Raw genomic sequence first — 15,125 nt, 5'->3', positions numbered from 1 at the left:
AAAGTCTCCAGGGCCAACCATGTCGAGTGGACATGTAGACAGCAGCTAACTGAAATCTTCATCATCAGCCTAGGACTGACAAGATGAATGCACCACTTCTTTTCAGATTTAGAACTGTGGGGATAAAGTTGGTGGACAGATTTGTGCCCTGTCCACTGACTCTGAAGGAAAGGGACAGCCAAAGAGAGAGCCAGCAAGACCCACAAAGTCCAACAAAGGAAGGGGTCTCCCTGGAGTGGGGATAAGGGGAGGAACCCTGCAGGTTCTTCTGTTGAAGAATAAGAACTTCACCAGACTTTCAGATCCCAGGGGACATCCCACTTTGGGGATGATCTCTGCAGCCAGTATAGAAGAAAGCATTTATAGCAGTATCAAAGGTATACCATTGCCAGGCGCCGGTGGCTCACGCCCATAATCCCAGCTACTCAGGAGGCAGAGATCAGGAGGATCATGGTTCAAAGCCAGCCCAGGCAAAGAGTTCACAAGATCCTACCTCAAAAAACCCATCACATAAAGGGGCTGGCAGAGTGGCTCAAGTGATTAGAGTGCCTATCTAACAAGCATGAGATCATGAGTTCAAACCCCAATGCTGTCCAAAAGAAAAAAAAAAAAGTGTGTCATTATCTATTACCAACTTTGCACACTGTAATTAATTTTAAATATTTAAATATAATTTTTTAAAGGAGTCTGAAATATTCTTGAAAACAAAAAGTATGTGAATTGATAACTGAACAGCACGAGTCCATAAAAGCAAAGGCACAAAAAAAAAAGCAAAACAGAACTATAGGCACACACGCAGATGCACAGACCCATATGCAGAAACTAACACATGCACGCACACACACAGTACACATAGAGATGCACAGATGTTGTCTCACGAGGCTTACCAAGGTCATAATTTTTATTATACTCTGAATAGAGATGATATTTAAAGAGCAGAGAAAATGACTATACAAAGGATTGATAGAACATTCATTTACATACTGGATATATATTCTTTACAATATCAGAAAAGTAAAAATATGCACTAACAGGTAAGGCAGATGAGGAGACGTTACAAGGTCTCTGACACCGAGGATAAATGCAGTGTGACTGTTAACATGGCTATAGCTTTAACACTGGAGAAACAGACACCACCTTTAACAAGTAGGTTAGTAGGACCCTGGCTATCGTTAAGTGTTGGGCGTTGGTATTTCAAACTCACTCCCAGGACAGTGTCTGTGTGCGCATGCCCAACTGGAGCTCCAGGGGCAAAATGCCTTGGGAATATTTCTGCTGCCATGGTGTAGTCTGTGACAACATGGACTTCTTCTGTTCTGTTCTGTTCCTTACACAGGAAGCCTGTCGTACCAGTTCACGGGAAATCATGTGAATGGGCCTTCCCATGGTTCCTCGGAGGGAGTGAATTCCTTAACACCCTTGACCACTTTTACTTTGAATACAAAGTCATACCCGGTCGGTCAGTTTCAATAACCAGTTGGTGCAGCTTTTGCTTTCTTGTGGCATTCCGCAAAGACCCCAATGTCTCTCTCTCTACAGGTCATCTGCAGGTTGTGCTCCAGCCTTGCTCTGAGCTCTCTCCTCAGGCCCTCTCTGCCTCCAGCAGAAGGAAAAGGCCTGTGGTCTTTGGGTCAAAACCATCACTTGACATGGTACTTCTTGAGGACAATACAAAAACTCAGCTCCCCTTACTGGGGGATTCCTGTAGTGGATGAAAAAAAACTGAAATGCTAGGAGTCTCTGTGGCAGACATCAGGGTCTCCAGGGAATGCCAGCACAGTTTCTCTAACAGCCACGCCACTGTGTGTCCTGCAAAGAGGTCTGCGAAGACCAAGGCAAACATTTGGCACAAAAACGAGGCACTTGCGTTTGGTGCATCAATAGGAGCTAAAAAGTGGAGAGGTCCACCTGCACACACTCACACGCACACAGGCACGCTCACACACACACTCACCAACGTGCACCTAGGACACCCACCGTCATCCGGCTGGTTCCAACTCTGCACATAGCTGCATCTTCTTCTGCCCCTCACTTTAAAACAGAGAATCCACCAAGTACATTCCCAAACCCCAGCCTGATAACTGTGGCCTGTGACAGCTGTGTCCATTTATAAGCCAGGACTGGCCTTTTGGCAGCAGAAAAGAAAGGGAATTTCAGGATGGGTCACAAGGGAGATGCTTGGAGCTCCCACAGACTACGCTGGCTTCTGAGGGAAGGAGACTCAAGCCTTCTTTGTCTCTACAAAGCCCAGTGACATCTCTCACTTTGGGAAGTGCTAGAGTCACTGGCTTCTCCCGAATTGTGACCACTGACAGCTGTGGGTGATAAAACTGTAGCACTGAGAAACGTATGTAAATATGAACAAATGCACCCGATGCGGTGACAAGGAGGAAGCGGCAAAGTGGCACCACACATTGCCTTGAAGGAATGGGATTCTTACTCTTTCTCCCCATCCTTCCTTCTGTTCCAACGTGTCATACCAGCAGGTACTGCCAGGAGCAGCACGGTGACAGCTTACAAAGGCCAGATGTGCCAGGCTGCACAAGTCTGCAGACAATCCCAGCACCCCTCGGTAGGGGACACTGAGGTAAAACCTGGCGTCCCCACCCCTCTGGACATTGCCGTCAGGAATTAAGTCATTGACCATCTGGAAAAGACATTTTCAATAAGTAAAGTGTGGGATAGGCTGCTTGAAGCAAACACCACCTCCTAGCCTCACTGCAAGGAGGGGGACTTTATCATGTCAGCCTGAAACCACTTGCTTGCCTTAGTGTCGGGGGGACAGGGGTTATCATGGTACATCCTACAGGCCAAAGCCTCCTGAAAATCACAGCTTATCCAGCTGCAGCATTTGACACTGGTACAATATAGCAAGGGCAAACTGTTATAAATAATTTGGCATACATAAAATATAAATTATATAGAAATGGCATTTGTCCTTCCATCTTCTCCTTTTTCCTCAGAGTGCCCTGGGCTCTCTGGCATTGCAGACTCATCCAAAATGCCAGAGGAACCTGCCACCCTCATCTTCATAGCTCCTCTGGTTCATGTCCCTGCCGTGATCCGGAAGGGTTTGACCTGCACGAACCTTCGTCAAACATTCGTCCCCTTCTGTTTCATCAGCATCTATGGTGTGGGAAGATATCAAGTGAGGGAGGCAGTCTGCCTGGGGTGTCAACCGGACAGGATTTCTTCTGCCAAGGGCAGGTGCAGTAGTCACTTGGGTCCCTGCTGAGCGGGTTAGGTGTGTCTCATCCTCCCAGATGCTGGTGGGCCAGGAACTCAGTCCCCATCCCGCCTCTGTTCTCTCTTTTCCATGCCCCAGGAACACCCTAGGCCAAGCTCCTTCACCCAAAAAACGCCTGGCTCCAAAGATGTATCAGATAAGAAGTTTCTTTCAGGAAAGGCCAATTCATGGTGACACTGTCCTTGCTTTTGTAGAGTTTGCAGATTGCCCTCCCGGGCCTGGAATGTCAGGATTATCAGTTTGGTACAAAGCGGGGTCCCCACCTCACCCCACTGCCATCTCAAGGCCTCAAGAGGCAACCTGGTGGGTCTGGGCTCAAGGGGCTCTCAGATCTTCTTTGGGGAGCCGATCATGACCTTTGACACAAAGTTGACAATAGCACTGGCGGGCTGCTCAGGGTCATGCTCTGCAAACAGATGGCACACATTGTCGGTGGTGCTGCCCTGCTTCCGAGCCACGAATCCAAAAACTCTGCAAGAGGACAGTCCAGGTTAGAGCAGCCAGGGCCCTGCAGTGCACCATGCGTGTGCAAAGCTGCCACCTACTCTGGCCCCCACCAGCTCCCCCACGAGCAATTCCACCTGCCACAGAGCACATGCTATGCACTAATGACTCACATCTATAATCCTAGCTATTTGGGAGGCTGCGATCAGGAGGATCATGGTTCAAGGGCAATCTGGGCAAAAGACGTTTGCAAGAGCCCATCTCAGTGGAAAAAAGCCAGACACAGTGGCATGTTCCTGGGATACCAGTGATGGCACAAAGCCTAAAACAGAAGAATCGCCAGACACTGGTGGCTCACACCTATAATCCTAGCTACTCAGGAGACAGAGATCAGGAGGACTGAGGAACAAAGCCAGCCCGGGAAAATACTTTGTGAGACCCTATCTGGAAAAAACCCATCACCAAAAAAGGGCTGGTGGAATGGCTCAAGGTGGAGGCCCTGAGTTCAAGTCCCAGTACCGCAAACAAACAAATAAATAAATACATAGCTAGGTAGGTAGATAAATAGATGGATAGATAGAGAGGGTGGAAGCAGTGGCTCCACGTGAGGGACTGGAGCCCTCCAGATGAGTTCCTGAGCTCCAGTGGACATGCAGGACCAGAGGTGCGAAGGGAAGAAGAGAGCCATAGGGGCTGCCAGAGGGCCCCCAGGCCTGTCTTGACTCGGACACCTCACCCACTGAGGCAGGAGGAGAAATATGTCCAGGACTTGTAAGCCTGAGTCACAAACCATGCCCAGTTTAGAAAGCTGTTTAAAAAGAACAGTACATCGAATTATTTCTCTAAGAATTGAAGCCATTTTCTTAATAGGCTTTTCTGAGTCATAAACTTCACACAATACCCATCATTCTCCAACTGTAAATCCCTGGCAGTGGTCTTTCTTCTCTTTTTTGGAAAAATGAAGGACTTTTTGTTTCAGCTTAGCAGTCTGCACACCACAGAAGGACCAGGCCAGTGACACTCCAGTAACCCCAATGGAGTCACTGGTTCCAAGCTAATGGAAGCCCCATGCTGCCCTGCTTGCTAGCCAACCAGAGGCCTGTGTGTGCAAGGGGACATGGTCCCTCAGTGGGCACTGACCAGCTCCCCAGACTAAAGAGGGTCCTGACTAAAAAAATATTTAAAAAAATCCCAGGGAAGGAGGCCTGCGACTGGACACTTGTGGTCATTAAACATAGACTCTGTAGAGGAAGCCCAGGTGGGCCTGCAGACAGTGACGCCTCCAATGGGAGGTTAGAATGTGGTCCCTCCTCCACCTGCCCAGATGGCAGTCCTGGGCTGGGAATGAGTCCTCACCAAGCAAAGGCATGATAAAAATACACTCCCTTGTGTTTGGTAAATGCTGAACACTGATTTCATCTCTTGTTAATGTAGAGAGAACCCTTCCTTCCAGCTGTGAGAGCCTCAGCACTACTAGGCCACTCTCTCCCCCACACATCTGTCTCACTGTGTGTGCCGCCATATTACAGATCCATCCTAAACACTGCACACCCAGGCAACAGTGGCAGAAAAGCCAATGCTACCCAGGCCCTGGCTCCATAATAAGAACCTTTTCCCTCCCCCCATTATTTATTTATTTAGCAGTACTAGGGTTTGAACTCAGGGCCACTCCACCAGCCCTTTTTTTTGTGAAGGGTTCTTCTGTGTTTTTTTGTGAAGGGGTCTCAAGAACTATTTGCCTGGGCTGGCTTTGAACCACGATCCTCCTGATCTCTCCCTCCTGAGTAACTAGGATTACAGGCGAGAGCCACTGACATCCAGTCCTTATTTTTTATTTTAAAGCAAACAAACAGTCCATTGCAGTGACTGAGCAGTTTTCATCTAAGAAACTTTCTTTGGAAATCTGACACTGAAGGCAATTTTGGACCGTGACTTTAAACAGAGAGAATGTAAAGACAGGTTGGCTAACTTACTTGGAGGAAGGGCCGTCTTTGATCCACCTTGAGAATTACAGAGAAAAGGAAAAAGTTAACACTGAGTTTTAAAATTAAAGTGTAAATAAAGCAGAGAAAATAAAAATGCAACTGTCTTACTTCCTGTCTTGCGGGTCCAAGGCACAGAAGATCACGCTGCTCACAGGGTAATGTCTTCGGAAGAAGAGCCTGTTGGGTAAATCATAGAGAGGACCATTCTTGCTACTGGGGCTTTAGGGGGAATGGGGATGAGGACAGGCTCACCCACTTTCCTGTAGGTAGGATTCATGGAGTAGAAACTATCTAACATTTTTATTTGTCATCTGGAGAGAAGAGACAAACATAAGCTTGTGAACAGTCAACAGCAAATACAAAGCTGGGCAAAATGGTTCATGGGAACAGCCAACAGAAGAGCCATACAGAATGGAAGCATCAGCTGCATGGACATGGGGACTAGATCAAGGAGTGCGAAGGAACTAGATGGGTAGAAGACGGGCCCAAGGAAGCAACTCAGGCCTGCGGGGACCCTCCTGGCTGTGTCATCATAGGGAGACCTCTAACGGTCTTGTTGTCCATGAAGACAATGTCAAGAGACCAGCTAGCCTTTCTCACAAGATGGTGCCCAAATAAACATGATACCAGGTTGGAGAGCCCCAACCTAGCTGTCAAGGCCAAACCAAGCACAGCATTTTCCCCTGATCTTTTTATTGGAGCTGCAAAATTCTCAAGTAGGTTCTTTAGGAGAGGCTTGAAAGATGAGGAAACCACACATCAGGAAGTTAAGGAGCAGGCCCAGTGTCACCTGCTCATTAGTAAGGGGGGAAGGCACAGAACTCAGAGCAGAACAAAGCCCGAGACCTGCCCCAGGTCCTGGTTCACAGCAGGTGAAGAGTTATAAGCAAAACCTGCCCAAACGTGCGTCATCCTGAAGCAGTGGATGGAAGAATCTGCCTTTAACCTCCCACACAGCATGGGCAGGTGAAAATGTCTCACTAGGACAGGCACTGCAGGGTGGGGGGATCTGGGGGAATGTTGTGCGCAAAGGTTCTAAAGCTGACCTGCACGATGTCTTGTGGGCATGGGTACCCAGAGGTTCCTACCATCACTATGGGTCCACCACTGCCTTCCTTATTAATCATATAAGACTGTTTTCTTTAACAAATATCTGATATGCCCTTGACCTTGAGGTCCAAGGTGCCTCATGTAGAAGCTGATGAGAAAACTCTGGAAGGCCGGTGGAGGACAAGCCTGTGACCAAGCATTCCTAGCTCGTCGGGGCTCAGGGAGCACCTGTTCCAGTGTAACTGATGCAGTAAACACAGGGACCAAAATCATGTGGACTTGATCAAAGAAAATAATATGCATCAAGGTTATTCTCTTGGCTGAAATGAGATGAGCTTCAGTTTAAAAAGAAATGATGCTCACGCCTGTAATCCTAGCTACTCGGGGGCAGAGATGAGGAGATCGTGGTTTGAAGCCAGCCCAGGCAAACAGTTCATGAGACCTTATCTTGAAAATACCCAAAACAAAAAAGGGCTGGTGGAGTGGCTCAAGATGTAGGTCCTGAGTTCAAACCCTAGTACCACCAAAAAAAAATCAAAAAAGGTAATGATGCTGAAACAGAGGTCAGGGATCCGATCAGTTACGGTACTTCTAAAGTAATGACTAAAAAGATTTTTGCATTTGTAAATCTATGTGTGTGGTATTCAAAGTACCAAATATCTTTTTCTTAAAAAGTTTACTGATTTCTAAGAAACAAGCCTTCAGGAAAAATACTAACACTGGTCTACGTGTAGCTCCTGGGACGTATTTAATGACAGGGGCCAGTCTAGACAGAGGCTTGTTACTAATGACTTCAAGGGCAGCTAATCATGTGCCTGGATGACCACTCACACTAGCGAAGACCATCTATCCACCCCACCCCACCCCTCAGGGGTCACAGCTCCACCCCAACAGCCCTCCCGCCCAGCACTCACTTCCTCTGATTGTCCGTCAGGGTAATGCCCTGTGCAGACACCTTGAAGTGTACCACTGTGGACACTGGGGGAGGCTCTTGGACCAAGGTCATGCTCAGGGCTTTCTGGACGGCCTGGTGGCCGGTGAGGGACTCCATCTCCACGGAGTTCAAGTACCACACATTGCAGGCTGTAAGACATAAAGGGAGGGGTGGAGTGAATGTCAGCCATGCCTGTCAGGGCTATGTCAGATCCACTTGACACACAGCAGTGGCTGACGTGCAAATGGTGGGTTCATAAAGAGCTGGATGTGCAACCTACCAGGTACATTTAAAAGCAAATGTCCTTTGTCCCCAATTTTGAATTCAGCACAGAGAATGAATGTCCAAAAGACACATGCCCTCTTGCCAAGGTGTTGAATGGACAGGTTGCTCAGGCAAAGCCTGGCTCTGCCCTCCACTGGCTGGAAGAGAGACTCTATTTGTCCTGTTGCAAGACAGGACCCTTCTTATGGCCTCTGGGGTTTGGATGACAGTCACCTTAGCGCAAAAGCCCAGTTACTTTACAGGTAAGGGGTCACTGAGGTCCTCAAGAAACCTCTTCAGGGAAATGGTGTGCTTCACAATTACAGACAATGACCTTGCCCATGGAGAGGAGAGGGCATGCAGAAGTGGGTGAGAAGAGAATGCCAGCCATTTTTGTCTGAGTCCTGGCTCCCCTACTGCCAGAGAAAGTCTTGGGGTCTTCTTTGTGATCAACTCCTCTTGGGAGGGAAAATGGCTGTATCAACACAGCCTTGGGAATTTCCCACTCTCCCCCTTAGCCCACACTCATCCCATAAGGGAACCTCAACAAGGAAAATTAAGCAAGTGCTTTATTTGGCTTTCTGGACTGCACCCCAGGAAAACATTACAATGTTACTGAGAAGCTAAGAGAGCTGAAGTGCTTGTGAAATCATCAGGGTATCCCTTTGGCACGAATGGGCTCTACACCATCAGAAGTGTTAAAAGACCTTTATGTACAGAGAAAGTGAATCTGGGTGTCTCTTCCTGCTCTGTGCAAATGTAAGAGGTGCTCAAACTGCTTTTGCTGAAAAGACTGACTTCTTACTCAGACCCACGAATTAACTAAAAACAGGAGAAAAGCATGACATCTCTCTTCCATTTTGAATCTGTCTTTGCTCTGAGCCAGTCTCTCCTGCAGCCACCTTGGAATCAAGGAAGGACAGGAATGGTCAATAACATCTTTATGACAATGGACCAAAACTACACTCAACAGTAGGCCCTCCTTAGGATCGACCACCTGCCTGGCTCCAGATAACAACTCTGGAACCTCTCTGAGAACAAGCACTGAGATAATGGTCAACCAGAACACACCTATGACTGGGACTGTTTAGCTATGCACACCTTTGTCCCCATCCCTAGTTCTTCTCTCCATTTAAAACTATAGCTCATGTGTGTACCCCAAAGATGGCTGAAGATGGACTGAGTGCTTACTCTGCCTCTTCCATGGCATGTCCCGAGCCGTGTAATAAACCTCCTTTCTCTGCCTTCACCAGGCCTCTTTATTTGGTGTTTAGGAGCAGGTGGCCAGACCTGGCATATGGAATCTCAGGAGTTTGGGCCTTGGGTTCAAAATTCCAGTTTCAGTATTAATAAAAACCCTACGAAGAAGAGTGTATTACTATAGTCAAATGACTGATAAGGAAATCGAGACCCACAGACAATGAGACTCGGACAGGCACCCATCTCCTATGTTCAGGTCATGGTGACTATGCTGTAATACAATCTTCAGGGCTAACCCCATGTTTCCTGGGAACTCATTAAGTACCAGGCAGAAGACAGGGGATGTAACGCTAAGTAGTTCACACTCCCAAGAGGCACCTCAGTTGTGTTCAAATCTCTTCGGTCATAGCCCAGGTCCCTGGACAATTCTTGTCATTATCATGACAGACATGCATTCCTTTCAGAAGGTCACTGTTACGTCTGCACATTTTGGTCTGGAGACATACTGACAGGCAGGTAGACACCAGTCACCCCTCTGTATGGCCTACTTAAGCCTAAAGATTTCCATGGCCCTTCTCTGTATTTCTACTCCTTCCAGCAGTGTTACTCATTGCACCGGACCGAATGTCTGTGTCCCCCAAAGTGATGGTTTTAGGAGGTGGCAGGTGATCAGGTCATGAGGAAAGAGCCACCATGATGTGACTAGTGCCTGTGTAAAAGAGCCCCCAGTTGGAGTGTGGTGACCCGTGCCTATAATCCCAACACTGGCAGGAGGATGGTGAATTCCGGGCAGCCTGGGCTACACAGTGAGAGCTTGTCTTTAATTAATTAATTAATTAATAAGCTGATCCCAGTGGTGCATGCCTGTAATCCTAGCTACTTAGAAGCCAAAGATCAGGAGGATCACTGTTTGAAGCCAGCCCAGACAGTAAGTTCACGAGACCCAATTTCAAAAAAAAATCCATCACAAAAGGGCTGGTGGAGCGGCTCAAGGTGTAGGCCCTGAGTTCAAACCCCAGTATAGCAAATAAACAAGATACAATAAAATAATAATTAATAAACAAAAAAAGAGAAAGAGAGACCCAGCAGAGCTGTCTTGCTCTTTCTCCATACGTCCCTCAACAAGTCAGGAAGAATCCTTGTGGTTCACAAGCATTTCGGCTCCTGTCCAAACCTGAGGACTTATCAGTGTTTTCTTGAGAAAGCAGGTTGGCCAAAGTCCTTGAAATTGCAGTTGCCAGGTACACAATGCCCTCAAAGCTTTGATCATGGCCCAGTACAACTGAGGGCCATTTTGGATGGTAATTTGGCCAAACTCATCAGGAGGATTCAGTAAGCCTAGTAACCTAGAGGACCCATTTCTGAGAAGATTCTGAAAGTCTATAACCCTTGAGATAACTAATCTACAGAGAGCAATGGGTCACACGCCATTGCAGAGGAAAAGCCTGGAAACATTATGTTCAAAAATCAGGGAAAGGTTCAATTTGTCCCCTCAATAGAACAGCAAGCAACCAGCAAATAGCAACCATGAAAATTACATAGCAACATGGAAAAAACGGTTAGCAGGTAATTGGAAAAGCAGAATGAAAACTATCTCCGCTATGAATAGAACTGTAAAATAGAAAGCACACGAGGCTAGGAACTAGAGCCAGAAGGAAGTCTGGCAAATTAAAAACAGATTTTTCGGAGGGTCAATTTTCTACCTTTGATCTCCGTCATGCAGTTATGGAAAAGGAAGAGGAGGGGGAGGAAGAAGAGAAGAGGAAGAAAAAGAGGAAGAGGAAGAAGGGGGAGGAGAGAGGAGAAGGGGGAGAAAGGAAGAAGAGGAGAAAGAAGGAGGAGGAGAAGAAGGTGAAGTTGAAGAGGAAGAAGAAGGAAGAAGAGGATGTAAATTCCATAGTTGGCACAACATGGATGGGGTCTGGGCATGGACTCACAGGCCTTCATGATTCAGGCCCTGGCTCTATTCTCTCTCGAATGCACCACAGGGGACTTTTTAATAAGGGGGCACAGCTGCCTGATGCTGCAGGTGTCCTAGTAGGCCTAACCCAGGGCTGTCCAATTCCATTGGCAAATGCTGTTGATGAGCAGTGATCATTAGTCAGAAGCCCATCTATCAGGCCCTCAGCAGAGAGCTCTGTGAAGTGCTAGGCCACTTTACAGCATGTCAACATCTCGGTTTACTATTCTACCCCTGTCTGTCATGTCATTTGTGGGAAGTTACCTCAAGGTAATAATCTAGAATGAAGAAAAACTAAAGAAAGCAGGAAGGTAGTCCTCTGAGCGTTGGTTTTAGTATTGAAGAAATTAGAGACAGGCTAAATGGACAACCAGGAAGAGTTGACACAATGGGCCATAATGTAGCCATTATGTCTGTAAAAACCATGGGCAAACTCATTAGGCAAAATGTGAAAGGAACATAAAACAATACAGAATGATGAGGCAAAATCACACATATGAGGGGAGGGAACAGACGTGACTTTTTTTTGGGTGGTATTAGAATTTGAACTCAGGGCTTTGTACTTGCAAAGCAGGTGTTCTAATACTCGAGCCATACTTCCAGTCCATTTTGCTGTGGTTATTTTGGAGATGGGGGTCTCGGGAACCATTTTCTCAGGCTGTTGGCAAACTGTAATCCTCCTAATTTCAGCCTCTCAAGTAGCTAGAATTATAGGTGTGAGCCACTGGAGCCTGGCTGAAACATGACTTTTATAAATACTTACAAAATGCTAAAGCAAAATAAAATCAAATAAAACAACCACAATATTGATAGGAAATTAATCAGCAGTGTGGTCCAAGTTTACCCCCCATTCCTCTGCCACTAATTAAGACCTGAGGCTTAAAACACGAAAAGAAACTGTGTTAGAGACTAGAACAGTCATAAGGGCCTCAGTATCAAATGAAAAGGGATTAAACTGAGTAGAATTAAAAATTTTCTGCTAATTCTTCTGAGTCTTGGCTCCTCAATCAATGAGGAAATTGAACTTGATGATCTCAGAGGACCTTTCCAAGTTCAGGAGTCTAATATCCCCAGGGAATCAGGATGGTGAAATTCAGATGATGGAGGAGGAGGAGGAGGAGGTCAAGATGAGACACCTGGGCAGGCTCTGCCTCCTGGGAGCCATCAAAGATGTGGAAGAAATTTAAATGCATATTACTAACTGACAGAAAACAATCTGAAAATGCTACATACTGTAAGATTGTACTGTAAGGCATTCTAGAAAAGTCAAAACTATGGAGATAGTAAAAGGATCAGTGCTTTCCAGGTGCTTGGATATGTACGTGTGAGTGTGGGGGGAGGAACAAGGGATGAGCAGGCAGAGTATAGAAGAATTTGAAGACAATGAAATATCCTGTATGACTTTATAATGGTGGATTCATGCCAGACCCACAGAAAGGAGAACACCGTATCAATATTGGCTCATCAATTGTAACAGATACAACACTTTGGCATAGGGTGAGAGACTATTATCTAGGATATCTCTGTGCCTTCCCTTTAATTTTGAAGCGAGGCTATGAAAAGTAAAGTCTACCAATGAAAATGTCATAACAAAGTGTCTTGGTCTCTGTGAGGCTGGCTCTAGGTGGGGTGTCTCACCAGACTGAGGGCCACACGGGTCCAACCTTTGACTCATGATTGTTGAGTCACATCTCCGGAACTTTCTACATCCACAGCTGGCAAGGAGGGTCACCCACATCCTGTCTTTCTACACTTCCCCCGACACTAAATATAAGACTTGACATTTATTCCCTTGAATTTGGTCTGGTCCTAGTCACACCAGTGTTACCAGGTCTGTCATGCCCTGGTTGCATCTCCATACAGTTGTACCCCACCCAGCTTCACAGTCTGCAAAAAACTAGCTTGAATAAGAGATGTGCAGAGGAAAGCCCAGATCTGCCCAGTAACCAGGAGGTGTGGAAACAGAGATTCTCACCCACCTGCTCCTTGCTTCAACAGTTCAGCTGCTGAGTTGGCCGCGGTCTGGGGAGAACTGTCTGTTATCTCTTCCAATGGATCTGCAGGAAGGGGCAAGAAAACACAGAAGTGAGTGTGGCTCCTGACAGAGTTCTCATGATAACTCTCACATGGTGACAGGCAATGGCTTTGCACAGTGACATGTCTCTTGTAGACAATAATCTAGCCCATAGAAAGTACAACCACTTTCAGAACAAAGACAGGAATGACAGCAAGTGACAGAATTATGTTTCTGAGCTCTGATTTAGAGGAGCCAATCATGCCTACCCATATTTTTCATTAGATCATTCTGTCTTTGTGTGAAATTAAGACATCTTAGGACTGCTGGGACATAGGATCAAATTGTTGTGATATGCTCTGAGTATTATTTTGTGTGTGTGTGTGTGTGTGTGTGTGGATTTGAACTCGGGGCCTCACTTTTGTGAGGCAGGTGTGCTACCATTTGAGCCATTCTCCCAGTCCTATTCTGTGTTGGGTATTTTTGAGATAGGGTCTCATGAACTATTTTTCCAGGGCTGGTTTTGAACTATGATCCTTCTGATCTCTGCCTCCTGAGTGGCTAGGATTGCAGGCATGAACCATGAGTGTGTGGCCTTATTACAGATATTTTCAAAGTAGTAAGAATGGTTTATCCATCCCTTAAATTAAACATTATCAACATTTTTCCCATTTTGTAGAATCATGCAAATTATATGCAAAGGTCTGTGTGTCTGAGAGCTTTAGGTTTTTAAGCTTCAGAGGCAACCCTGAAACCATCCAGCAAAGCCACGATGCATAGACGTCTGGATGCTTCTGGCTGTAGCTGGCTGTCATTTTTCTTTGGCTCAGGTGAACTTGTTGGGGACTTCTGTTGGGGATACCAACACAGCACATGTCAGGTAAAGAACTTCAGTCTTGATTTTTCTCAGTGGCTCTCTGTAGAGCCAAGAGCAGGAGGCCTTGACCACCACCTGCAATCCTACACTGAGCCCTAAGTTCATACCTCTCTCTGGAATGAGCAGCTTGCACGGCAGGGCCAAGGGTGTGATGGAATGCTGGCACACCAGAGCCGTCAGGCTCCCTGCAAAGTGGACAGAAGCAAACAAACGTCAACAGAGGGCACTTGCAAAATGATCAGTTGAAATCAAACTGGCATGAAGGCTGAGCCCTTACAGCTTCAGCAACTAGCATGTTCCATTATTGTGGGATGTGGTGCAAAACTCAAAGAAGTGACAGGTAAACAGGACCTTGGGCTCGTATGGATTCCTGGCATAGACATGCCTCTAGCAGAGTACAAAGAATGAATCATACACCTTGGTGCATGTGAAATAAGAGGGCCAGGTGATGTTAATCCAACTTTAAGCACATCTGTCATCCCTGCCCAGTGCTTCTAAAAGGGCTAGGATAATTAGGATTTCTTAAGTCCACCCCATGCTGGATGGGGCTGGCTCCCATAGCCTGGCTGACAAGCCCGTGAGGCAGGAAAGCTTTTGGATTTACAGAGAAGGAAGAAGGTTTGGCCAGAAACTCTGTGCTGCTCCTTTTGCCTGTGGGATGGGCTTACTCTGGGCTCCAACCCTGTCAGGACTGGACATACATGGTTTTTAGTCCTGGCAAAGTGCTTTTGCTTGTTTTTGACAAAGCTTTGAAGAATCATGACACATATTCAGCTCTTTTTTTTTTTTTTTTTTTTTTTTGGTGGCACTGGGGTTTGAACTCTGGGCCTCACTCTTGCTAGGCAAGTGGTCTTAATGCTTGAGCCACTCCACCCATCCTTTATTTGTGACAGGGTCTCACAAACTATTTGTCCACACTGCTCTGAACCACCATCCTCCTGATCTCTGCCCCCCAGGATTACAGGCGGGAGTCACTGGCACCTGACCCAATATCCAGTTCTTCTTAAAGACAATACTTCAGATGAGAGGCACCTCAGCTCTGGGAGCCAAAACATGAGTGAACCCCAAGAGTGAGAGTCTCAAATCCCTGATCCATTGGCAGAGGGAACCTAGGCTCTAGTGTTCAGGACACGGAGAGCAAATGTCTCAA

General features: G+C 46.6%; 1 protein-coding gene across 11 annotated transcripts in view; it reads right to left on the bottom strand.

Moving 5' to 3' along the window:
• Positions 1-883: 883 nt before the first annotated feature.
• The window catches only part of Tns3 (tensin 3), a 271,418-nt gene continuing 257,176 nt past the window's right edge, over positions 884-15,125 (bottom strand). For all 11 annotated transcript variants that reach the window (XM_074065416.1, XM_074065415.1, XM_074065414.1 and 8 more), the window contains 6 exons: positions 14,083-14,160; positions 13,064-13,141; positions 7,641-7,809; positions 5,785-5,853; positions 5,665-5,691; positions 884-3,718 (listed from right to left, as the gene is read on the bottom strand). In XM_074065416.1, the coding sequence (XP_073921517.1) occupies positions 3,574-3,718; positions 5,665-5,691; positions 5,785-5,853; positions 7,641-7,809; positions 13,064-13,141; positions 14,083-14,160 (566 nt within the window). In that variant the 3' untranslated portion in view covers positions 884-3,573. The remainder of the gene's footprint in view (positions 3,719-5,664; positions 5,692-5,784; positions 5,854-7,640; positions 7,810-13,063; positions 13,142-14,082; positions 14,161-15,125) is intronic.

The sequence above is a fragment of the Castor canadensis genome, chromosome 2 (assembly GCF_047511655.1).
Source record: "Castor canadensis chromosome 2, mCasCan1.hap1v2, whole genome shotgun sequence".
NCBI classification, from domain to species: domain Eukaryota; kingdom Metazoa; phylum Chordata; class Mammalia; order Rodentia; family Castoridae; genus Castor; species Castor canadensis.
Note: the sequence above shows the minus strand (reverse complement) of the source record. Positions and strands in the feature narration are given on the sequence as shown.